Source organism: Tamandua tetradactyla, chromosome 2, assembly GCF_023851605.1.
Source record: "Tamandua tetradactyla isolate mTamTet1 chromosome 2, mTamTet1.pri, whole genome shotgun sequence".
Taxonomy (NCBI): Eukaryota; Metazoa; Chordata; class Mammalia; order Pilosa; family Myrmecophagidae; genus Tamandua; species Tamandua tetradactyla.
Genome location: NC_135328.1, coordinates 210,746,522 through 210,770,747, shown reverse-complemented (window position 1 = coordinate 210,770,747; position 24,226 = coordinate 210,746,522). Strand labels below are relative to the sequence as shown.

General features: G+C 47.4%; 2 protein-coding genes and 1 long non-coding RNA gene across 5 annotated transcripts in view; 1 reads left to right on the top strand and 2 right to left on the bottom strand.

Annotated features, from left to right (window-relative positions):
* Positions 1–3,572: 3,572 nt before the first annotated feature.
* LOC143664494 (uncharacterized) lies at positions 3,573–5,454 on the bottom strand. Its single transcript, XR_013166447.1, has 5 exons — positions 5,411–5,454; positions 4,556–4,649; positions 4,331–4,434; positions 4,043–4,121; positions 3,573–3,719 (listed from the first exon to the last, which is right to left on the bottom strand). It is a non-coding gene; the product is annotated as an uncharacterized LOC143664494 (long non-coding RNA).
* Positions 5,455–8,639: 3,185 nt separating this feature from the next.
* TMEM51 (transmembrane protein 51) overlaps positions 8,640–24,226 on the top strand; it is a 72,053-nt gene continuing 56,466 nt past the window's right edge. Inside the window, exons 1-2 of one of the 3 annotated variants that reach the window (XM_077151216.1) lie at positions 8,640–8,786; positions 23,864–24,071. The gene's annotated coding sequence lies outside the window, so the exon portion shown is untranslated. Of the gene's footprint in view, positions 8,787–21,649; positions 24,072–24,226 lie in introns of those variants that run through there. The other 2 variants (XM_077151224.1, XM_077151219.1) reach the window with 2 other exon arrangements.
* The window catches only part of LOC143658606 (uncharacterized), a 31,932-nt gene continuing 25,177 nt past the window's right edge, over positions 17,472–24,226 (bottom strand). The window contains exon 6 of the mRNA XM_077130720.1: positions 17,472–17,848. Coding sequence (XP_076986835.1) covers positions 17,799–17,848 — 50 coding nt within the window. The 3' untranslated portion in view covers positions 17,472–17,798. The remainder of the gene's footprint in view (positions 17,849–24,226) is intronic.

The following is a 24,226-nucleotide window of genomic DNA, read 5'->3' as shown; positions in this document are numbered from 1 at the left end:
GGCATGTACCCACATGATAGATCTTTAGATGGGAAGAGGGTCTAGTTGGGAAGGAGCGAGTAGAGGTGGAGAAATATTACAGGATCCCATGTGGAATGAAAGTAAATCGTGTTATGAAGTTGAGTCTTCACTCATCAAACACAAATCAAGTGTCTCCTCCAGGCTGGACTCCAAGCTTGCCACCGCTGACACAGGGACCAGTGGACTCAGCCCCTGCCCATAGGGCTTACGTTCTCCTAGAGGAAGCTCTGTAGGCACATAAAGGCAAGGAAGGGTGCTGGACGTCCTCGCAGGCCATCCAGGACCCAAAGAAGCACACAAAAGAGGGGGGGGCGGTTCTGGGGGTCCCAGGAAGGGCTGCAGCTCGGTCCAGCCTCTGTTGGACTTGTTCATGTGCTCACAGTGACGGATCAGGTGCTGTTTTAATCCGAAACAGAAAAGTGTGGTAGAGAAGAGAGAGCCATCAGAGCAGAGTCACAAGGCCCTGGACTGGCTGCACGAGGCCAGGTGCTCAAGGTCCAGCACTGCCTCCGCCCTGCTGCATAACCCGGCATATAAGCCAAACTACAGCATCGGGATGTCAGACACGTGGCCAAGCACACCCTGAACTTGGAGACTCCGTGGGACTGACTGTGTTTGCCCGGGAGGTAGTGGGGTCAGGCCGGCCCAGTCCACTACCTCAGCCCTGTCCCTTTGCTGCTGCACAGCCAGACCTGGCCCCAGAGGTGTCCACTTTTCAGAGGCCAGCATCCAATGTCCTTGCAGCCCTTTTTGAGAAGCGGCAACCCTGGCAATTAATGTTTAGGCCACATGGCCTGCGGGGCTGATCAGCTACTCGGCACAGCCAGGAGTGGACAGAAGTGACCTGAGTCCCACCTGCCTCCCAGGGCTCAGTTGGATGACCCGCTGGACTGCAGGTCGGAGTCTTTATTTTGCACGCTGACCCTGCACTAGTCATCGTCACTGGGACCACCACCATTCCTGACGGATGTCTTTGTCACACATTATGTATACGCTGCACTCATATGCTGGTTCAGGAGATAAAGTGGATTTGCAAAACAGAAAATGGGAAGGAAGAAGATAAATGTACTATATGCCCAACACGCAAATTAAGAGGAAGATGTAAATATTTTTCTAGCAACAAAAATTCTATTAACTCTGAAATCAGTTTTTACTTTTTCCTATCCACAATGGTGTGAAAAATTATTCCTATTATTACAGTGCTTTCTACAATAATTCATATGAGTGGGCTTTATCCCGTAGGCGCTAGAGAAATTGCAGTATCTCGTGGAGCTGGTATTCTAGTGCGGGAGAAGGACAATACATAGGGAAATCAATAGCAGAAACCAGCTTTGCCTGGCTCAAGCAATCGGAATTTGCTGGAAGGAGCACAGGGCATTGCTGCTTGGAATTCAGATGCAAGCAGAGCATCTGTGGGGCTGAGCTCAGGGAGGTCGCAGCTCCAGAACCCGTCTCACCCTCCCCTCCCAGAGTGTTCCCGGAGGGAATGAGCTAATTCCCCCAAAAAGACACCAGGGGATAAGGAAGGATAAAGGGGGAAACAGACGTCAGCCAGACAGAAAACAGCAGACACCCGTGACACTGGACGGCCACCCGTGGCCATGAAGGAAGATTCCCGAAGTGGACGGTGAGGTTGTGCCTTCCAATGAACACATTTGGCACCGGGTCTGGGGCTGCCTCTGGCAGGGGCTGTGCTGGTCAGCCCAAAGCGTCTATTCCCTTGGCACCAAAGAGGGGTGGACAACCGGTGGGACCTGGCCTTCCTTTGCTTGGCAACTTTCTCTGTTTCCATCAAAGGCCAAATTTTCACCTGGAAGCAGAAGAATGGAGTTCATGGAGACAGTCACGGGACACCAGGGGGAAGGCGTGGGTGAGCTCTGTGGTCCTCACATCACTTAGGCATCTAAACCTCTTTGCGGAAGAGAGGAGCCCAAAGAAAGGGCATTGCCTTGAATAACATGATAATGAAGTTAACAGGTGTTTTTTATTCAGCACAAGCAGATGACTCGCTGTGACCCCAAACACTGCTCACTATGAATATCAGTATTGCAGGAGAACAACCCTAAAACAAAACGGGGCACACAAGCACCCATGGCCCTTCTCACTCCATGACCACCCGTGCATCAGAGGACGAGTTGCATGCTTGTTACGCACTAGGTAGCTGACACTTACATAGCATTTATCCTGTGCCAGGTGTTGTTCTAATTGCTTTTCTTTTCTTTCCTTTTTTTTTGTTGGGGGGAGGGGAGGGGAGTGCCCGGGCTGGGAATCGAACCCCAGGTCTCCAGCATGGCAAGCGAGAATTCTACTACTGAGCCATCCTTGCACCCCCACTCACTAGCTTTTTTTAAATGATAATTTATTGAGCTGAAATTTATATAACATAAAATTAACCTTTTTAAAGTGGCCATTCCAGTGGCCTTTGGTACATTCACGATGTTGTACAGCCACCACCTCTATCTACTGCCAAAATATTTTCATTATTTCAAGATCAAACCTTGTTCCCATTAAGCAGTTTCTCCCCACTCACATTCCCCCCAGCCTGTCACCCTCCATCCTGCATCCTGCATTCTGTCCTCAAGAATTTCTCCATCTGGGACATTTCATATCAACAGAATTCTAACGTTCTATTTTTTTTTTTGACTTATTAATTCATTTAATATTCACAACGATGAGGTAGGTATTATTCCCATTTTGCAGATGAAGCAATTGGGGGGACTGAACCGTGTCCCCCACAAAAGGCATGCTCAGGTCCCAGCGCCTGGTGCTGTGGGTGGGGACCCGCTTGTCCACAGGGCGTTTGAAGATGCCGTTGGTTGTGGCGGCCCCCGCTGAGAGAGGGTGCACCTTAGCCCAGTAAGGCGGGAGTCTTGTAAGCAAAGGAGAGAGAAGCCGCGGGGAACAGTCAGAAGCTGGAAGTCAACGGATCCGGGAGAAAAGATGCCACCACATGCATTGTTATGTGATGGAAAAGCCAAGGAACCCCAAAGGTTGCCGGCTGGGGCCAGCCAGAAGAACCAACCCCGACTAGCATCTGAAGCTGAGAGCCAGGAAATTCCTGTTGTTAAGCCAACCCATCCTATGGTATCTGTTTTAGCAGTCAGGAAACTAAAACAGCAAAAAAAAAAAAAAAAAAAAAAAGAGGCTAAGATACTTCCCACGGCCCCAGAGCAGGTTGATTGAGGGTAGACCTGGGATCTGAGCCCAGGAAGTCCGAATTCCCAGCCCACCTCCTTGACGGTCTGAGTACCAGTCAGGGTTCCGAGAAGCAGGACCAGTGGGGAATTATATTTATGTATATATATGTAGGTCTGGGAGTCACACACCATCACCACCACCGTCATCTCACTCTCAGCCGCTCCGGTGGAGGGTGTTCGGTGAGCAGTATTGAGTGGGGAAGGGAGCTGACCACTTCGTGGCTACCAGGGCGCAAGTCGTAGGGGCCGCCTCAGAGGCTGGCTGCCATGCTTCCCTGCTGGTCTGTTCCTCCAGGTTCTGTGCTCAGAACTTGAGGAATCAACAGCCAACAAGACCAACTCATTTTCTGGTCTTTTAATGCTTGACAGTGCATCTGTGAAACATAATCAATAAGTAAACAAAATACATCACAATGAATCGTGAGCCACGATATGCAGAAAACCTGATTCAGGTAGGGAGGTCAGCGAAGGCCTCTGAGGAGGTGACTTTTGAGCTGAGACCTGAAAGATGAAGAAGAGAAGGTCATTCAAAGAGGCTGAGCAGGAAGTGCAAAGGACCTGGAATGGGAAAGGGCTCAGAGCGTCCAAGGAACCGAGGAGGGAAGGGCAGTGGGACTGGAGTGTATTCAAGGAGGCGGGGAGTAGCCTGCACAAGGTTTAATCACAGGTATTTATAGACCTTTGTCAAAGCCCAGTGACTTTGGGGGGCTTGAGATGACCATTTTTGAAAGGTTTGGCAGGGTGGCGGGTGCTTCTGGTAGGGCCTTCTGGTACCTGAGCCAAAATGACACTGCCTTGGAAAGCTCCCCTCCTGACCTCCTCACCTGAGAGCCTGCACATATCTGCAGCCTTGTCTCACAAGCACCTGGCAGTTTCTTCCAGGAGCTGTTTATCAAACCACACCTGCCGGAGAAAAGAGAGGATGGAGGGACAGGTGAGGAAGAATTTAAGTGACTTCTCCTGCCCCAAACACACACATACACAAGGTCACGGGCACTCGGTTCAAAGGCTCAGTCCCAGCTTGGAGGAGAATCCAATGAGATCTTACACTGAGCTGGCCTTAGGGAAGGGAACCCGAAGGAGGAATATAGGAGAATGAGGAGACCTCATACCTGAAACAAAATGGCCTTCTTTGCAAAGTGCATCTGCTTTGGTTTTAAGTTGGTTTTATATTAGCATCAACATCAATCCACCTGGAAATCCTTGTTGGCGTGACCTTCAAAATATTACCAGACATGCAAAAATAGATAAATAAATAACTCACCCTGGAAAGAGAAAAAAAAAAACACCCTGCAAAAAAAGAATATATATATATATATATAAATTACCAGACGTACCTCCCTCTGCAGTCTGCACCTGGTCCACGCCCTGCCATCTGTCACTGGATGATTGTCACGGCCTTGTGAATGGTCTCTGTATTAGTTAGGGTTCCTTAGAGAAACAGAATCAACAGGAAACACTCTCAAATATGAAATTGATAAAAGCGTCTCACGTAACCATGGGAACGCAGAGTCCAAACTCCACAGGGCAGGCTGTGAAGCCGACGAGTCCAGTGGAGGGTCTGGATGAACTCCACAGGAGAGACTCACCAGCCGAAGCAGGAAGAGAGACTGTCTCTTCTGAATCCTCCTTAAAAGGCTTCCCGTGATTAGATTACGCATCACTCATTGCAGAAGGCACGTCTCTTGGCTGATTACAAATGGAATCAGCTGTGGATGCAGCGGACATGCTCATGATTCAATTCTATGAAATGTCCTCATCACAACAGACAGGCCAGGACTTGCCCAACCAGACAGACAGGTACCACCACCTGGCCAAGTTGGCATGTGAACCTGACCATGACAGTCCCGCTGCTTCCACCTTGCCCTGTCTACTCTTTACCTAGCAGCCAGAGGAGTCTTCAGAAACCTTGTCACTCCTCTGATGCCCCAAACCCTCAGAAGGCTCCCCAAAGTCCTTCCAGTGTCCCATACAGCCCAACAACCCCCCCGTCCCCTTCACTTCTTTGACCTCCTTTCCAACCACCCCCCTCACTTGGTGATTTAGGTCCAGCTGGACCAACAGTCATCCTCGATGTTGCCCCAGACATTCCAGGAGGCTCCTGCCTCAGGGCCTTTGCACTTGTTGTTCCCCTGCCTGGAAAGTGCATCCTGACACCCAGCTCCCAGGCCTCCCCCTGGCTGACCCCTCACCTTCTTGGGGGCCTCTGAATGCCAGCTTCTGGGAAGACCTTCCCTGATCACCCAAAAGTACACCCCTTCCCCGCATACCCCCGCCCCCAGCCCGTCTCATCCTCCTTCCTGCTTTATATTACCCCATAGCACTTGCCTCCATGTGACTCGCCTTTTTTTATTTAGTCATGGGTTTATTGGCCTGTCTTCCCCTTCCCCCCGAGAGAACAGTTTACGCAAGGGCAGAAATTTTAGACTTTTATTTCCTGCTGTATTTCTAGAGCCAGAAACAATGCCTGGCACATAGTCGGGGTTCAATAAGGTTTACTGAATACTAAATAGAGTAAATCTGAAATCTGGCATCCAATTATCACTGCAGAATGACTGCTGGACAACCCAAAACTTGGGGGATGACAGCTCCAATTTAGCCCGATTGCAGTGGGGAAGATCATTGAGTATGTCCCCCTCCCATTTTATAGACAAGGCCATGAGAGGCTAGGATTCTTTGGGCCATTTACCAGCTGTGTGCCTCTGGGCAAGTCACTGCCCCTTTCAGGGCCTCAGTTTCCCCATCTGTAAAATGGGAAGCTGGGACTAGAGCCTCTCTGAGATCTACTAGTCATCACAGACTTCAACAAACACCATGGGTGGGGCGGAGGTGGGGGGCGCTCCTCCCAAGATTCAAAAAATCTCATATGCATTTTTTCTTCGAGAGATCAAATGACCACTTTAAAAGGGGAAGTGCTGTTGCAAGTGGGGCTTTTACATCTTTCGAATGTGGCTTCTGTGGTGGCCTGTGCATCTCTCTCCTCCCCCCTTCTCAGACTCCTGCCTGCAGCCCTGAGGCTGGCGTGGAGGGTATGGGAGTGAGGAGTGGGTGGAGTTGGTAAAAGAAACACACGAGTTCCCTTTTGGCTTGAGCATTTTCAGATAGAATGTCTAACAAGCCTGGGTCCACTCCAAGCTACATGCGGGACAGAAATGAGGGCATCTGCACACCAAAAGGCATGTGTAAAAATGCTCACAGCTGCTTTATTCATCATACCCCCAAACTGGAAACAATCCAACAGTCAGCCATAGGAAAATGAAAACATGAGTTGTGGTTTGTCTGTACGATGGAATATTTCACAGCAATGAAAAAGAATGAAGGGCAGCTGTACACAGAAGCCAGGATGACTCTCCCAGACTTAATGCTGAATGAAAGAACACAGACACAAAAGAATAATCCTTAGGATTCCATTTATTTGAAGTTCAAAACCAGGCAAATCAAATTCACAGTGATAAAGCTTAGAATCAAGGTTACTTTGGGGGAGGTTGATGGGAGAAGATAGGGAGGGAGCCTTCTTGGGTCTGGGAAATGTTCTAGATTTTGATCTGGGTGGTTGCTGCACAGATATGTATGAACTTAAAATTTCATTGAGTTGTCCCCTGAAGGTTTCCACATCTCACTGAATATAAATTATACTGCCATAAAAAAGAAGAAATAAAAATAAGGATAAGGCTCAGAACTGAGGAGAGTTCAGCAGAGAGAGCCGCTGTCCCCAGGGGATTTCTGCAGGATTAGGTGGCAGTTTCCAGCTCTCCTAACTTAGCATGTCCTACCGCCACTTCCTCCTTCCGAGAAGCCTGGTCCCCAGAAGCCACCAGGATGCTCAGCAGAGTTGCTGTAGCTACCGGCTGCTTGCCTGGCCCCAACCCACCCCTCCCACCTCCCACCTCCCACCTCCCACCTCCCACCTCCTGCCCGAGGCAGAACTCCTTCAGGGTTTCCTGAGAGCCACAGCCTCTGTGCGCCCCACTCCTTGCTCCTTTGCCCACCTCCCCTCACGGTTTTCCATAATCCAAGATGAAATGGACAGGAATCCTAGCCCAGCACCTTCTCTTCCAGCCTCTGTGCCTCCCTGGGTGAATCCCACAGAGGCCCTGAGGTTGGGTCTCAGTGCCAGCCAAGACAATGGGGAGCAGAATTCAACCGCCAGAACTGTGTCCTTTGGCTCCGAAATCACGTCTGCTAAGGCCAGAGACCCCCACTCACGAGCAGTGGCCCCGCTGTGCCACCTCCTCCTGACACAGAATGGTTCATTTACGTGGGGACTTTCCCTCCAATAACAGTAAGAACTTCCGAGAGAGAGAGAGAGAGAAGGCAGGAAGCAGGCAGGAAGAGTATTATGTTAACTATAAACCTGGCAAAGAGAAAATATTTTTCATGATTAAACACTTTTGAAGGAAATTTTATTATCTTTGAAGAATTGCACAAATCCAAAATATCTAGGAAAGCTGCACTATATTCTTCATACCTAAAATCCAGGTTCATTGAGTCTATTTCTAACAAACAGAAACACAAGCCTATATGTTAAGTCAGAGGAAATGTAGTGGGAGGGAGTATAAGAGAAAGATAATCGCTTTCTAACTTTTTAAAAATGAATACACTACTTTTTAAAACATGATACTCCTTTGAAAAGTGAAAACTGCAGGAAAACAACATTTTCTAACAACTTCCTGATGACCTCACCATGACGTTGCTTGGTTTTTCACCTTGTATTTCACAACATATATCTTTCAAAAAATACGAACAGGCAGCTTTCATTTATTGAAAATGGAGCAATGGCGTAATTAAGAGGCTTGAGCACGATGCACCCAGTCTTTCTCATATCCCAAAGGTAGGCTCCAGCCAGAGACCTCTCTTTCCTACATCATTATTTCCCTGCTGTAAGAGCTCCCTCTGGGGGTGGGGGTGGGGGTGGGGCACTTTTCACCAGCCAGGCACTGCTTTCTGTACTTTCCAGCATCGATTTCCAGATGAGGCAGCCGATCCTCCAAGAAGCTAAATGACTTGCCCACGGAGCTGTGGTCAGCGACCGGCAGGACCGGGACTCAAACAGCTGCAGGCCACGTGGCTCATCACCAAACCCGACAACCCCACACGTGCAGAGTTGGAACCCTAAGTGGTGCCGGCCGTGATCTAAGGTGAAAGAAATGGTCAGGTCTCAAAGAGGAAAATATCATAACCCAGCTTACTATAGATTTTAAAATTTTGAGGTACATTGTCATGGCTAGGGACACGTGTCAACTCGGCCAAGTTGTGGTAACTGTTTATCTGACTGGGCAGATACTGGCCTGTCTGTTGCAATGAGGACATTTCATAGGATTAGGTCATGATCACGTCAGCTGCATCCACAGCTGATTCCATTTGTAATCAGCCAAAGGGGAGTGTCTTCTACAATTAGTGATGCTAAATCTAATCACGGGAAGCCTTTTAAGGAGGACTCAGAGGAGACAGGTCCCATTCCTGCTTCGGCTGGTGAGCCTCTCCTGTGGAGTTCATCCAGACCCTCCATCGGAGTCGTCGGCTTCGCAGCCTGCCCTGTGGATTTGGACTCTGCGTTCCTGCGGTCACGTGAGACGCTTTCATAAATTTTATATTTGCAAGTGTTTCCTGTTCATTCTGTTTCTCTAGAGAACCCTAACTAATACATCTTGGTACCAGGAGTGGTTCTTAAGAAACAGAATCTTAAAAATGGGTTTTTATGAACGGTTTTCTACTCTGACTGGACTCAGAGACACTAAGGACTCTGATTCCCGTAATCAGAATGACACTCCCAATCCATGGAGTGAGTTGGCAAAGGAGATAGTCAAAATATCATCATTCGATTCTCCTAATGCTTCGCTTGTACGAAACCAGACTCTGGGGGATAATGTTTTTGACACCTTTACAGAGTTTTGTAGAAATAAGAGGTATAGAGATGTTGGTTGGTTGTTGTTAGATACACTGGCTACATTAAAGGGTGAAAGGGATGGGCTTAAGGCTTCAAACGAGAAGCTTAAGCGCCGTCTGAAAGATGTAGACGTTTCTATGAGTATCCTGAAGGAAAATCTTATTTCCTGTAGCCGTAGACTTGAGATCTCTGAAAATCAGACTCAGAATCTTATTGTTAGAATAGCAATTTACAACGTAAACTGAAATCTCAGTCTTGCATGGTGTCTGCCGTTAAAGTGAGGGCATTGGAGTGGGACCCTGAAAAATGGGATGGTGACATATGGATTGATAATGATGTTGGGGGTGAGGTTGAAACCCTAGGCCATGCTGAGCCTTCTCTAGATAACCCTGTAATAGTCTGCCCTGAGGACATAGCCGCCCCACCTCCAGCCTGCCTTGAGGAATTGGCCACCCAACCTCCTCCTGAAGGGATTAGCCCTGGAGTGATTAATCCTGTTTCACCAGATGAAACTTCAAATGAAGGCCCTGAAGCAAATGGCTTGGAAGATATTTCTAATTATTTTCATGACCCACCCCCACCACCCCTCATTTCTTCCAGACGTATAACTATACTAAAGTCCCAACAGGCCCCTAAAGGTGAGGTACAAAGTATCACACATGAGGAGGTACATTATACTCCAAAAGAACTGTGTGAGTTTTCCAATTTATATAGACAGAAATCAGGGGAATATGTGTGGCAATGGATTTTAAGAGTGTGGGATAATGGTGGGAGGAATATAAGGCTGGATCAGGCTGAATTTATTGATATGGGCCCACTACTCAGAGATTCTACATTCAATGTTATAGCTTGAGTGGTTAGAAAAAGTGTTAACAGCTTGTTTGGGTGGTTGGTTGAAACATAGATCAAGAGGTGGCCAACATTACCTGAGGTTGAAATGCCAGAACTGCCCTGGTATAATGTAGATGAGGGGATCCAGAGGCTTAGAGAGATTGGAATGTTAGAGTGGATTTATCATGCAAAGCCTGCTCTTACACCCCAGGAATGTCCAGAGGATGCACCTTTTACCAGAAGGGTGAGAAATAAATTTGTAAGACTAGCACCATCATCCCTGAAGAGCTCTGTGGTTGCACTTCTCTGTAGGTCAGATATTACTGTAGGAACTGCTGTCACTGAGCTGGAATCCTTAAACACAATGGGGATGACAGGATCCCAAGTTGGCAGAAGCCAGATGGCAGCACTTAATCACCAAAGACAGGGTAGACGCAGCTATTATAATAGACAGCAAACTCAAAGGAGGCGTCAAAATTATATGACATGCAGAGATTTATGGCATTGGCTAGTAAATCATGGGGTGCCTAGAAATACAATAGAAGGGCAGTCTACTAAATTCTTGTTGGAGCTGTATAAACAAAAGAGTTCTAGGTCAAGGGAACAGAAGTCTAACCTGAATTATAAAAACACAGAGTCACGGCCCCTTAATCAATGTCCAGACTTGAAACAGTTTACAGATCCAGAGCCTCTTGAATGAAGGGGAGGCCAGGTCCCTTTTGGGGGGAGAATCCTGTTACACTGCCACAAATTTGTACTGTTAATCTTCCTCCAAGTCTTCCCCAAGGAGACCGACGGCCTTTTACCAGGGTAACTGTGCACTGGGAAAAAGGAAATGATCAGGATTATTAGACACTGGTTCAGAAGTGACATTAATTCCAGGGGACCCAACATGTCACTCTAGACCACCAGTCAGAGTGGGGGCTTATGGAGGCCAGGTGATCAATGGAGTTTTAGCTCAGGTCTGTCTCATAGTGGGTCCAGTGGGCCCCCGGACCCATCCTGTAGTTATTTCACCAGTTCCGGAATGTATAATTGGCATAGACATACTGAGCAACTGGCAGAACCCCCACGTTGGCTCTCTAACTCGTGCAGTGAGGGCTATTATGGTGGGAAAGGCCAAGTGGAAGCCACTAGAATTGCCCCTACCAAGCAAAATAGTAAATCAGAAGCAATACTAGATTCCGGGAGGGATTGCAGAGATTACTGCCACTCTTAAGGACTTGAAAGATGCAGGGGTGGTGATTCCCACCACATCCCCATTCAAATCTCCTATTTGGCTGGTGCAGAAAACAGATGGGTCTTGGAGAATGACAGTGGATTATCGTAAGCTCGACCAGGTGGTAACTCCAATTGCAGCTGCTGTTCCAGATGTAGTATCATTGCTTGAGCAAATCAGTACATCCCCTGGTACCTGGTATGCAGCTATTGATCTGGCAAATGCTTTTTTCTCAATAGCTATTAGTAAGGACCACCAGAAACAGTTTGCTTTCAGCTGGCAAGATCAGCAATATACTTTCACTGTCCTACCTCAGGGGTATATCAACTCTCCAGCCCTATGTCATAATCTTGTTCGCAGAGAACTTGATCATTTCTGCCTCCCACAAGACATCACACTGGTCCATTATATTGATGATATCATGTTGATTGGACCTAGTGAGCAAGAAGTAGCAACTACTCTAGATTTACTGGTAAGACATTTGCGTGTCAGAGGATGGGAGATAAATCCAACAAAAATACAGGGGACTTCCACCTCAGTAAAATTTCTAGGTGTCCAGTGGCGTGGGGCATGTCGAGATATCCCTTTCTAAGGTGAAGAATAAGTTGCTGCATCTGGCCCCTCCCACAACCAAAAAAGAGGCACAACGCCTAGTAGGTCTTTTGGATTTTGGCAACAACATATTCCTCATTTGCGTGTGCTACTCCAGCCCATTTATCAAGTGACCAGAAAAGCTGCTAATTTTGAGTGGGGACCTGAACAAGAGGAGGCTCTGCGACAGGTCCAGGCTGCTGTACAAGCTGCTCTGCCACTTGGGCCGTTATGATCCAGCAGATCCAATGGTGCTGGAAGTGTCAGTGGCAAATGGAGATGCTGTCTGGAGCCTTTGGCAGGCCCCTATAGGAGAATCACAATGCAGACCCTTAGGATTTTGGAGCAAAGCCTTACCATCTGCTGCAGATAACTAATCTCCTTTTGAGAAACAGCTTTTGGCCTGCTACTGGGCCTTAGTAGAGACTGAACGCTTAACCATGGGCCACCAAGTTACCATTAGACCTGAGTTGCCTAACATGAGTTGGGTGTTGTCTGACCCACCAAGCCATAAAGTTGGGTGTGCACAGCAGCACTCTATTGTAAAATGGAAATGTTATATACGAGATAGAGCCAGAGCAGGTCCTGAAGGCACAAGTAAGTTACATGAAGAAGTGGCACAAATGCCCATGGTTTCCACTCCTGCCACATTACCTTCTCTTTCCCAGACCAGAGCTATGGCCTCTTGGGGAGTTCCTTACAGTGAATTGACTGAAGAAGAGAAAACTCAGGCCTGGTTTACAGATGGTTCAGCACGATATGTAGGTACCACCCAAAAGTGGATAGCTGCAGCATTACAACCCCTTTCTGGGGTGTCCTTGAAGGACAGTGGTGAGGGGAAATCCTCCCAGTGGGCAGAACTTCGAGCAGTGCACCTGGTTGTTCATTCTGCTTGGAAGGAAAACTGGCCAGAGGTGCATTTGTATACTGACTCATGGGCTGTTGCTAATGGTTTGGCTGGATGGTCTGGGACTAGAAAAACCATAATTGAAAAATTGGTAACAAAGAGGTCTGGGGAAGAAGTATGTGGATAGACCTTTCTGAGTGGGCTAAAAACATGAAGATATTTGTGTCCCATGTGAATGCACACCAGAGGGTGACTTCAGCAGAGGACGATTTTAATAATCAAGTGGATAAGATGACCCGTTCTGTGGATACCAGTCAGCCTCTTTCCCCAGCAACTCCTGTCATTGCCCAATGGGCTCATGAACAAAGTGGTCATGGTGGTAGGGATGGAGGTTATGCATGGGCTCAGCAACATGGACTTCCACTCACCAAGGCTGACCTGGCTACAGCGACTGCTGAGTGCCCAATCTGCCAGCAGTAGAGACCCACACTCAGCCCCCGATATGGCACCATTCCCCAAGGTGACCAGCCAGCTACATGGTGGCAGGTTGATTACATTGGACCACTCCCTTCATGGAAGGGGCAGTGATTTGTTCTAACTGGAATAGACACATACTCTGGATATGAGTTTGCTTTCCCTGCACACAATGCTTCTGCCAAAACTACCATCCGTGTACTTACAGAATGCCTTATCCATCGTCATGGTATTCCACATAGCATTGCTTCGGATCAAGGAACACACTTCACAGCAAATGAAGTGCGGGAATGGGCGCATGCTCATGGAATTCTCTGGTCTTACCATGTTCCCCATCATCCAGAAGCAGCTGGATTGATAGAACGGTGGAATGGCCTTTTGAAAACTCAATTACGGTGCCAACTAGGTGGCAAAAACTTGAAAGGCTGGGGTAATGTTCTCCAGGAAGCTGTGTATGCTCTGAATCAGCATCCGCTGTATGGTGCTGTTTCTCCCATAGCCAGGATCCATGGGTCCAGGAACCAAGGGGTGGAAATGGGTGTGGTACCACTCACTATTACCCCTAGTGATCCACTAGGAAAATTTTTGCTTCCTGTCCCTGCTACCCTGAGTTCTGCTGGTCTACAGGTTTTAGTTCCAAAACGGGGTGTGCTTCCTCCAGGAGAAACAACAGTGATACCACTGAACTGGAAGTTAAGATTGCCACCTGGCCACTTTGGGCTACTTATGCCTCTGGATCAACAAGCCAAGAAGGGGATTACATTATTGTCTGGGGTAACTGACCCTGACTATCAGAAGGAAGTAGGACTGCAACTACATAATGGAGGTAAAGAAGAGTTTTCTTGGAATATAGGAGATCCCCTAGGGCGTCTATTAGTACTACCATGCCCAGTGATTAAAATCAATGGAAAACTGCAACAACACAATCCAGGCAGGACCACTAATGGCTCTGAAACTTCAGGAATGAAGGTTTGGGTCACCCCACCAGGCAGAGAACCACGGCCAGCTGAAGTGCTTGCTGAGGGTAAAGGGAACATGGAATGGGTAGTGGAAGAAGGTAGTGATAAATATGAACTTCGACCACGTGATCAGTTACAGAAACGAGGACTGTAATGCTGTTTTGTTCATGTTATACTGTTTAAGTTGTAAGATATCAAGTTTAAGAATGAATGTTGCCTAAGGATTTGCACCCTATTCTGGAGAGATTTAATGTGTTTCCAGTTATATGCAGGACAATTGAGTATTGTCAGGTAAAAGAAAAAAATTGTGCTTATTTGTTTTCATTTGGAAATTAAGTATGGTTTAAGGTGATATATATATAGGTGCCAAGTTGACAAGGGGTGGACTGTCATGGTTAGGGACATGTGTCAACTTGGCCAAGTTGTGGTAGCTGTTTATCTGATTGGGCAAATACTGGCCTGTCTGTTGCAATGAGGACATTTCATAGGATTAGGTCATGATCACGTCAGCTGCATCCACAGCTGATTCCATTTGTAATCAGCCAAAGGGGAGTGTCTTCTGCAATTAGTGATGCTAAATCTAATCACGGGAAGCCTTTTAAGGAGGACTCAGAGGAGACAGGTCCCATTCCTGCTTTGGCTGGTGAGCCTCTCCTGTGGAGTTCATCCAGACCCTCCATTGGAGTCGTCGGCTTCACAGCCTGCCCTGTGGATTTTGGACTCTGCGTTTCTACGGTCACGTGAGACACTTTTATAAATTTTATATTTGCAAGTGTTCCCTGTTGATTCTGTTTCTCTAGAGAACCCTAACTAAAACATACATTAATTAAAATAAATATCTCTTCCCTCTTTCCAGCCAACTGAGGAAAGAGCTTTCAAATGGCATGGAGGGGAAGCTGGATGCCGTGCCTAAGAAAAACCCAAGGGCGTGGGGTGGACTCCGTCTGCCCCACAGCTGCACTGAGTTTGAGTCATGGCTCCCAGCCAGGTGGGCAGGGCATGACCTGGGCTGCCCAGCCTGAGCAGGCAGGGGGCTGGCTGGACAGGTGGCTTGGCAGGTGCCCTCAGAAAGTTAATGGAGGAAGGCCTTGGTGCCAAGGTGCCCAGAGACAGCAGCTCCCAGGGAGGCAGTGGGTGCTGCCTGCCCCAGGGACCACCCAGCTCATAGATTGCCAGCTAGCATGGCCTGGGATGGGAGGTGGCCAGACGGATGGTGGGGCAAGGGCACACAGGAAGCTGAGCTGAAAACTCAGGGTGGCCCTCGAAGCTCTGAATTAAAATTAGATTTCTGTAAAAATGGCTTTCTCCAGCTTGCAAGGCTGGCCACTGATGTACAAACTGACATCAATCAGCCCCTACACTGTCCTGAAACTAGATTTGCCAACTCTTTGACTCAATAATCTCTTATTTCATCCTTCCATTTTTTTCCCTGCTCTTCTCCAAGGATCCGATTTGCTCTGGCTGCCTGGACTCTCACACGCTGAGGGTCAAGTGGCTGTCAAGGGTCAATGTATTTCTTGGTATCAATAACCAGTGCCCTGTCAGTCACCACTATCCTGCCAATTAGCTGGGGAACAGACAAATACTGGGGCCAGAAACAGCCCTGAGGAGGTGGGTCTTAGGAAAAGCTCAGCCAATGGCCTTTCACTTTCACCCAGGTAGGGAATCTGACTGGGCCCTGCCCCTTAGGGAGGGCAGAGCCCTCAGGTACAGGAGCAGAGAGGCCAGAAAATAAAGCTATTCTTTAGGGAACTGAGTTGTTAAGAGTATTGGCTCCGGATTCAAATCCCAGCCTGCCCTCACTGGCTGTTGACCTTGGACAAGCACTTCACTTTTCTGAGTCTCATTTCCTCTTTGAATTTGAAACGAGATGATGCCTGTGAAGCTTTTAGCACAGTTCCCAGCATGTAAAAAGATAATGAAGGGTGAGGTTTTAAATTAACTGATTCTTGTGTTTTTCATTCCTAGTATTTCCTATTGCTCCAAGATCCTCTCCATCCCCTCAATTGGAAGGGATGACACAGCAAAAAGAGGGACACATAGTCCCTTCTCAACATTTGAGTTTCAAAAGTCTAGGAAATCAGGGGAAACAGAAAGGACTCGCATATGCAGACAAAAGAACAGATTTTGGAGGACACAGGTGATGGCCTAGCAAGGCTCCCTGCCCCTCAAGATCAGACAGAGGCCCCCCAGACCAGGAGGAGGTGGGGAAGTCTGAGAGGAAGCAAGGAAAACCAAAAGGAGAGTCTTCCCTGTCCCCACTGGGGCCTTTGCAGCATGGAGCCCAGGGAGATGCAAGAGGGCAGCGAGACCCAGCTCTGATGGCATCTGCTGTATCTACGCAGGTGGGGTTGGGGCTGCCCCAGAACCTTTCCCTGCACCCCAGCAAGAGGCAGGAGGAGCAAAATCATCCCAGACACAAAATGGCACAGAAGTGAGGGAAGACTGAGAGTTGCCAACTCAAGTGTCTGCAGGGGCCAAGCAGGTCTTGTTACTGAATGAATCCAGGCCAAGTGTGACAAGAGGGAACGGTGGGGACTGCAGCAAGCCCAGGAGGGCATGCCCAGTCTAAAGGGACAGCCTTTAGACTGACAGCATCAGTCAGATGCGGCGGGACATGGGCCCAGAGCAACCAGATCGGAGACTTTAGAAGGCAGATCGCTGGATTTTTATGGGGAAATTCCCCATTTTAAATCTTGCCAACTAATTAGAAAATACTGTATGGGTCAAACAAAACACATCTGAGGCCTATGTGTGATCCAGGGGATGCCAGGTGGCGGTCTGAGCCTGCTGTCCTGCCAGGTTCCCCTCAGGCCCAGCATGGGGTAGGAGCTGGGGTGAGGGACCCAACCGCTAACAGCCAGCCTGGGACAAGAAGGTCTCAGTGGACACCCGTGTGCGGGGGGGGTGGGGCAGCTTCTTCTAGATGTCACCCCTAGGGAGCAGGCACTACATAAAGCCCTAGGAACTTAGTTGCAACCCCAGTAAAAGAGGAAGGGAAGACTTTCTGCCACCCAGCAAAATAGGGCTTGTATGACCAGGAAGTCAGAGAAAAATAGTTTTGTTCCCTGCCAGCTTGAGACTGAGGTCTGAGTCTCTCACCTCCTCTGGTCATATTGGGAAATTAACCATTTCTATGCTACACATGCTTTAGATCATTCTTTTCTTCTCCATCTCCCTATGCATTTATTTTTCATAATTGTTATTTTGAAAGAATTATAGATCCACAGGAAAATGGAAAAAATATTACCGGGAAGCCTGGTGCACCCTTCACCCAGCCTTCCCCAATGGAACATTTTGCATAATGGTAAAACAACATCGGAACAAGCAAATTCCACCACCCAAGACTCCCTCATGCTACCCCTTTATAGCTGCAGCCAGCCCCTCACAGACCCCTCCCAAACCCCTAGCAGCTATGAATCTGTTTTTCATCACTAGAATTTATTTCATAATTTCAAGTATGGTATATAACTGGAAACCATATGTGACTTTTTGAGATTGGATTTTTTTCAATATTCAGCATTATTATAAAAATCATGAGCTCCATCCAAGTTATTACATGTATCAATCATTTGTTCCTTTTTTATTGCTGGGTAGTCTTGCATGGGCTAGATGTCCCGCAATTTAACCATTCTCTTGTTAACAGATACTTGGGTTGTTTCCAGTTTCTGGCTATCAGAAATACTTACGTAACTGTAAAATAAATTTGATAAATGTCAGTTTGTATAGCTGTGTCCTGGGTTTCAGCAAGCCCAATATTTTCTGTGCTCCCTCAGTCATGGTGGGTTTCATAGACTTTTTCATTGGAATCCTGCAGAAGCTCTAGGAGGGAGGCAGGAGAGAGTTTCGTTAAGTCAGTCAACACATTTTTAGTGAGCATTTACTATGTGCCATGCACTATTCTAGTAGCTACATCACCCTGGGGTATCAAGACTGGGAAGCCTTTTCTGTGGGAGAAGAGAGTGCAGGACAGCTTGAATGGGAGAAGGGGGAGCCTGGAGGGCTGTTGGAAATGGCACAGCAAAGTGAGTCTCATACCTGGGCTCCATCCCTGCCAGCAGGAGGCTTGTTAGCCTCCTTCCTTCACACAGAGGTGTACAAAGGGGCAGAGTGAAGCTTGCAAAGGCCCTTGCGGACAGCAGGGAAAGGGCAAGGACATTTGGTCCACACCCTGAAGTGTGCAAGAAATGTAACTTTTTAATTTTTAAAAAAATTGGATTTAAAGATAACCCAGTTAAAAATGGGCAAAGGGCTTGAATGGACATTTCTCCAAAGAAGATACACAAATGGGAGAAAAAAACACATGAAACGAGGCTCTACATCATTAGCCATCAGAGAAATGCAAATCAAAACCACAATGAGATACCATTTCATACTCAGGAGAATGGCTACTATTTAAAAAAATAGAAAGTAGCAAGTGTTGGAGAAGATGTGAAGAGATAGGAACACTCATTCACTGTTGGTGGCAATATAAAATGGTACAGCTGCTGGGAAGACAGGTTAAGTTTATCTTTTAGTAATTTAAATATATCATCCCACTGTCTTCTCGCCTCAATGGTTTCTGCTGAGAAATCTACACATAGTCTTACTGGGTTTCCCTTGTATGTGATGGATTGCTTTTCTCTTGCTGCTTTCAAGATCCTCTCTTTTTCTTTGACCTCTGACATTCTGACTAGTAAGTGTCTTGGAGAACGTCTGTTTGGATCTATTCTCTTTGGGGTGCGCTGCATTTCTTGGATCTGTAATTTTAGGTCTTTCATAAGAGTTGGGAAATTTTCAGTGATAATTTCTTCCATTAGTTTTTCTCCTCCTTTTCCCTTCTCTTCTCCTTCCGGGACACCCACAACACGTATATTTGTGCGCTTCATATTATCATTCAATTCCCTGAGTCCTTTCTCATATTTTTCCATTCTTTTCCCTAAAGTTTCTGTTTCTTTTTGAATTTCAGATGTTCCATCCTCCAGTTCACTAATCCTAACCTCTGTCTCTTGAAATCTACCCATTGTAGGTTTCCATTGTTTTTTTTCATCTCTTCTACTGTATCTTTCATTCCCATAAGTTCTGTGATTTGTTTTTTCAGACTTTCCATTTCTTGTTTTTGTTCATTCCTTGCCTTCTTCATGTCCTCCCTCAATTCGCTGATTTGGTTTTTGATGAGGTTTTCCATTTCTGTTCGTATATTCTGAATTAGTTGTTTCAGCTCCTGTATCTCATTTGAACTATTGTTTTGTTCCTTTGACTGGGCCATATCTTCAGTTTTCCTGGTGTGATTTGTTATTTTTTGCTGGCATCTGGACATTTAATTACCTTAATTCTGGAGATTGCTTTCACTTATCTTACCTAGGGTTTTCTTGCTAGATGAGTTTGTTGTCTATCTGTTCTTCGACCTTCAGTTCAGCTTTTTCTGGGCCTCTAGCTTAAGTTTTGTTTAACAAAGGGTAATTTTCAGTTCTTGTTTTCTTGTTTCTTGCCCTGCTTGTAAGGTGCCTTTTCCCTCCCCACCCTTAGGAGGGTCTACATAGGTATTACAGACTCCAGCCGGGTTTTCCTGGACTAAACTGGCCTCCTATCAGGGGGAAGGAGTCACCTGCGTCAGTTTTCCCTGAGGGTGAGACCCAGCAGGTTGAAAGACTTTCCTGTGAAGTCTCTGGGCTCTGTTTTTCTTATCCTGTCCAGTATGTGGCGCTTGTCTGTCTGCGGGTCCCACCAGCCAAAGATGTTGTGGCTCCTTTAACTTTGGAAGGCTCTCCCTGCTGGGGGCGTGGTGGAGACACAGGAGAGGTTGTAGGCTGGTTTTAATGGCTTCAAATTGCCAAGCCCTGGGGTCTGAATTCCTTGAGAGAGGGATTCCACCTAAATTGGGCTTCACCCCTCCCCTAGGGAAGGCACACGTGGGAGATAGCCCTGAAAGCAGTCTGTTTCTGCCTATTCCTGGGGCAATTGCAGCCTGAGTAGTCCCACCACTGAATCCAGAGGCAGCCAAGCCTCCGTGGAAACAGCCACAAAAATTTGTTTTGTCCCCTTTCCTCTTTTTCAGTTAGCCCCATAAGCGACCTCTGCCTTGACCAGTTTCGCCTGAGCTGGGGGCCTATTTTTAGTAGTCAGAATTTGTTTATTAATGCCACAATTGGTGTTTGGTTGGACTCAGTCCCTGCTACTGTTAGAGTCTATTTCCTTTCCCTCCGAGAAGCCGCCTGTGGGGGAGGGGCGCTGGGCACCAGCCGCCGCGGCTTGGGGAACTCACGGTTCCGGAGACTCGCAGTTGGTCCAGCTGGTCCAGACTGGGGTACGCTGTGTGTCCGGTCACTATCATGGCTCCAGGAGCTGTTCTGTACTGTTTCTGGTTATTTAGTAGTTGTTCTGGAGGACAAACTAAAACGCGCACATTGCTAAGCCGCCATCTTGCTGCCGATCTCCAGGTTAAGTTTAAAAAGTTAAGTTTAGAATAACCATCTGACCTGGCAATCCAACTTCTAGGTATATATCCCAAAGAATTGAAAGCAGGGACTCAATCAGATATTTGCACACCAATGTTCATAATGGCATGATTCACAATCACCAAAAGTTGGAAGCAACCCAAGTGTCCATCAACCAATGATTCGATAAACAAAATGTGGTATATATTCAATATCACAAACGGGATATTATTTAGTCATGAAAAAGGATGAATGTTCTGAAACATGCAACATCAGGGATGAACTTTGAAGACACCATCATGAGTGAAAGAAGCCAGACACAAAAGGACAAATACTATCTGATCTCACTGATATGAAATAATCAGAATAAGCAAGGTTGTAGAATCATAATCTAGATTATGGGCTATCAGGAGATGGGGGTGGGGTAAGGAATAGCCAGGTAAGGCTTAAAACCAACACACTTTCTATTTGGGATGATGGAAAAGTTTTGGTAATGGATGGTGGTGATGGTATCACAAATTGTAAATGTAATCAACAGCACTGAATCATATATTTGACTGTTACTAAAAGTTTAAATATTAGGTGGCGTATATGTTGCCAGAATTAAAATTAAAAAAAAAAAAATCCATGGAACTACACAACACAGTGAACCCTAAGTTCAACCATGGACTACAGTTAATTTAACGATTACAAAAATATGCTTTCAACAATGGTAATAAATGTTCCATACCAATGCAAGATGTTAATAATGGGGTGGTATATGGGAATCCCATATTTCAAGCTTGATTGTTCTATAACCCACAGCTTCTCCAATAAAAACAAAAAGCAGAAGCTAGTTTTAAGGTCTATTTCAAGTCCTCATTCTGCTGGGTAGATGAAACTTAATCATAATTTTTCTGGGTCTTCCTACCTCTCACCCTAGGTTTTATCTGCATTTGTAGTTGTGGGGTTCACAAAGTGCCAAGGCCTGGACAAGGAGCAGAGTCTGGTCTTCTCTGGCACCTGCTGAGATGGCCTTACTTCTGTCTTCCAGATTGTAAATGTTATCCTCCTAGATAGCCTGAGACCCCCGTCTGTGCCCAGCTTCTCTCTCTCTCTCTCTCTCCTCTCAGCTTCTTCTGCCCTCCTCTTGGACCCATGGGAGACACTGGCTGGTCCCTGACCCATGCAGGGCCTGGAAAATCTCTGCTAGGCAACCATAGCCCCATCTGCCAATCACTCCACGTGGCCACTCCTCTCTGCACCATTCTGGGTCAGGAGTGGGGATTCTCCTGGGATTGCTCCTAAACCACACTCACTCATGAAGCCACCCAAAGGCCTCTGCTTTGGCTGCATCTGAGAATATCTACCCCTCTCCTCTCCTTGCCTGCCTGCCTGCCTGGACCCCCAGCCCAAAGAAACTTGATCTCAAGTGGGGCAGGGGAAATGACCCTTAGTCTTGCTCAGCCTCTCAAACCTTTTGTTACTGCCATAAAGTTTATGCCCAGAGTCTTCTGGGGCAGCCACTTGGAGAACTTGAAGCCTAGGCTCTCACAACCCCAAAGCGCAGGCCCTTGAAACTCAAAAGCATGGTCTCTGCTTCTCTGCTGAATCTGACTTCCCCTAGACAGGAAAAGCCACTGTCTGGAAAGAGCAAAAGGAGGAAAATACTTTCATCAGCATTTCCAAATGGTATCCCACTCTGGCAGCTGTGCAAAGTGAGTGGGTGACCAGCATCTCGGCAGGTGGGGAAGAGGCCGTCGTGCCCTCCCTTGGCCCCTCTCAGCCAGGGGAAGCCGAATCTCTGGCCCCAGGTTTATTCCCATCCTCCAGACGTGGGTTAAGGAATCCCATTTTAAGGACCTCACAAGCGTCAGTTACATGAGAGCCAGGTGGAAGCCAGACTCCAGGCGGAAGTTGTGGGTTACAGAAAAATCAAGCATAAAATATGGGATTCCCATATACCATCCTATTAGTAACACCTTGCATTGCTATGGAACGTACCAATTACATTTACCAGGTGAGGTCCACATCCAGAACCCGCCTTTCAGCATCTGAGCGCCCCTGGTCAAGTGGCTTAACCTCTCTGCACCTCTGTTTCCTCTTCTGGAAAAGGAGGGAGGTGGGGGAGGGAGGAACAGGTGTGCAGTTTAGTACCTTGTTGATGTGGTTATGATGATGATTAGATGAGTAAACACTTGTACAGGACATAGCATAGCACCTGGCCCATTGCCTGCACCGTACGGATGTCGTCCACTCTTATTCTTGTTGTCGCCATTTACTTTTCCCATTTTGCTTTTGATTTTTCCTTGGAATTCTAGTTAAGCAAGGCCCTCTTGCTGCTGCAGTGGTTTATATAGTGCAGTTGGTTAAGTAGGAGGGGATCAGGACTTCCATGCCTGGGCTCCGGCGCTTCTTCTTGGTTGCTTTCCAAAGCTTCAAAGGGACACTTTTAGGGTCCTTTTGTGGTAAGAAACGGAAATTCATCAGACTAGTTTAAGCAGAAAAGGAAATTCATTGGAAAAACACAGGAATACTGCTCAGAACTGTGAACCGGAAGGTTGGCAGCAAACCAGCCAGCTTCTGTCTCCTGCTCTGTCTGCAGCTGGCTTCCCTGCTTAGGTGTGCACGTGGCCAGACATGGTGGCCTCCCCATAGCCCAGGGTGCCTGCCTGGGGTGACAGTCCGGGGGCTCCCAACAGCCCTTGGCCGCTCCTCCCTGTTGGCAGAGCTTCTGTTTGGTCCAGGGGTCTGCCTGGCCCTCAGTGACTCTGGGGGAACTCTGAGGGTCCACACCATTCTTAGAGGTCCAGTGATGGGTTCTGGAATAGGCTCGTGATCCAGTTTCAGCCAAGGAGATATCAGGGAAGTTTACAGGGAGCTTCTGGGAAAGGTGTGGACACTGATGACATGGAGAGTCACAGGAAGAGAAGGGGGCAGGGTATGGAATGTAAGGGGGTGATGAGTAACGAGGCAGAGAGCACCCTAACTCCCCAGCCCGCAATGATGAAGACATTGCATGTCCTTGTTAAGGAGCCTGGACTCGATGCAGAGGACATTTCACGTTGTCAACTCTGCAGCATGGAGAATGGATTGAAGGGGGAGAGTTTGGGAGCAGGAGACCAGTTAGGAAATGACTCGATGAGCTGCAGACATGAGGAGGCCTAGAGAGAAGGTTCTAGGGGATGGGGCACCATGGAGGGGGGGGGGGGTGCTAAGGTGGTACAATTGCTGATTCTCTGAACAGTCTCAAGAACCTGTACCCTAATATCTTAAAGACCCCACTAGCTCCATCCTGGGCTGCCTGACCTGTGGACACAGGTCCACTTCATCAGTAACTCAGGTAGAGACGTATTTCTTGAATTAGCATTTTTTCAGGAAAGCAAAATTAATGGTCGCATTTGGTTATGCATCATATGTGCACAATTTCTCTGCCTTGCAGACCTGATTCAACTTTCAGAAGAGTTAGGCCAGTTCGTCACAGCCGAGAACCTGCATCCAAGAGCCAGCCGTCCCTTCCCGGTGACTAATCTGAGCTATTCCAGACAAAGGCCAGGTTACATGGACACATGTGTGATTTCCTGTTGACTTTGGCAAGAGTCATACAGTGGAGACATTGCTCAGCTCCTCGTGCATTGAGAAATGAGCAGGTAGGAAGAGGGGGTTCACCTGCTCAGAACCATGCAAGGGAAGGGGGGAATGAGCATGGCAAGCAAAGGAAGACACGGTGGCACGTGCTTGGAGGATGAGCTCCTGGTGGGCAAGATAGGCAGTTCCTAGACAACTTTTGTTTTGTTTTGTTTTT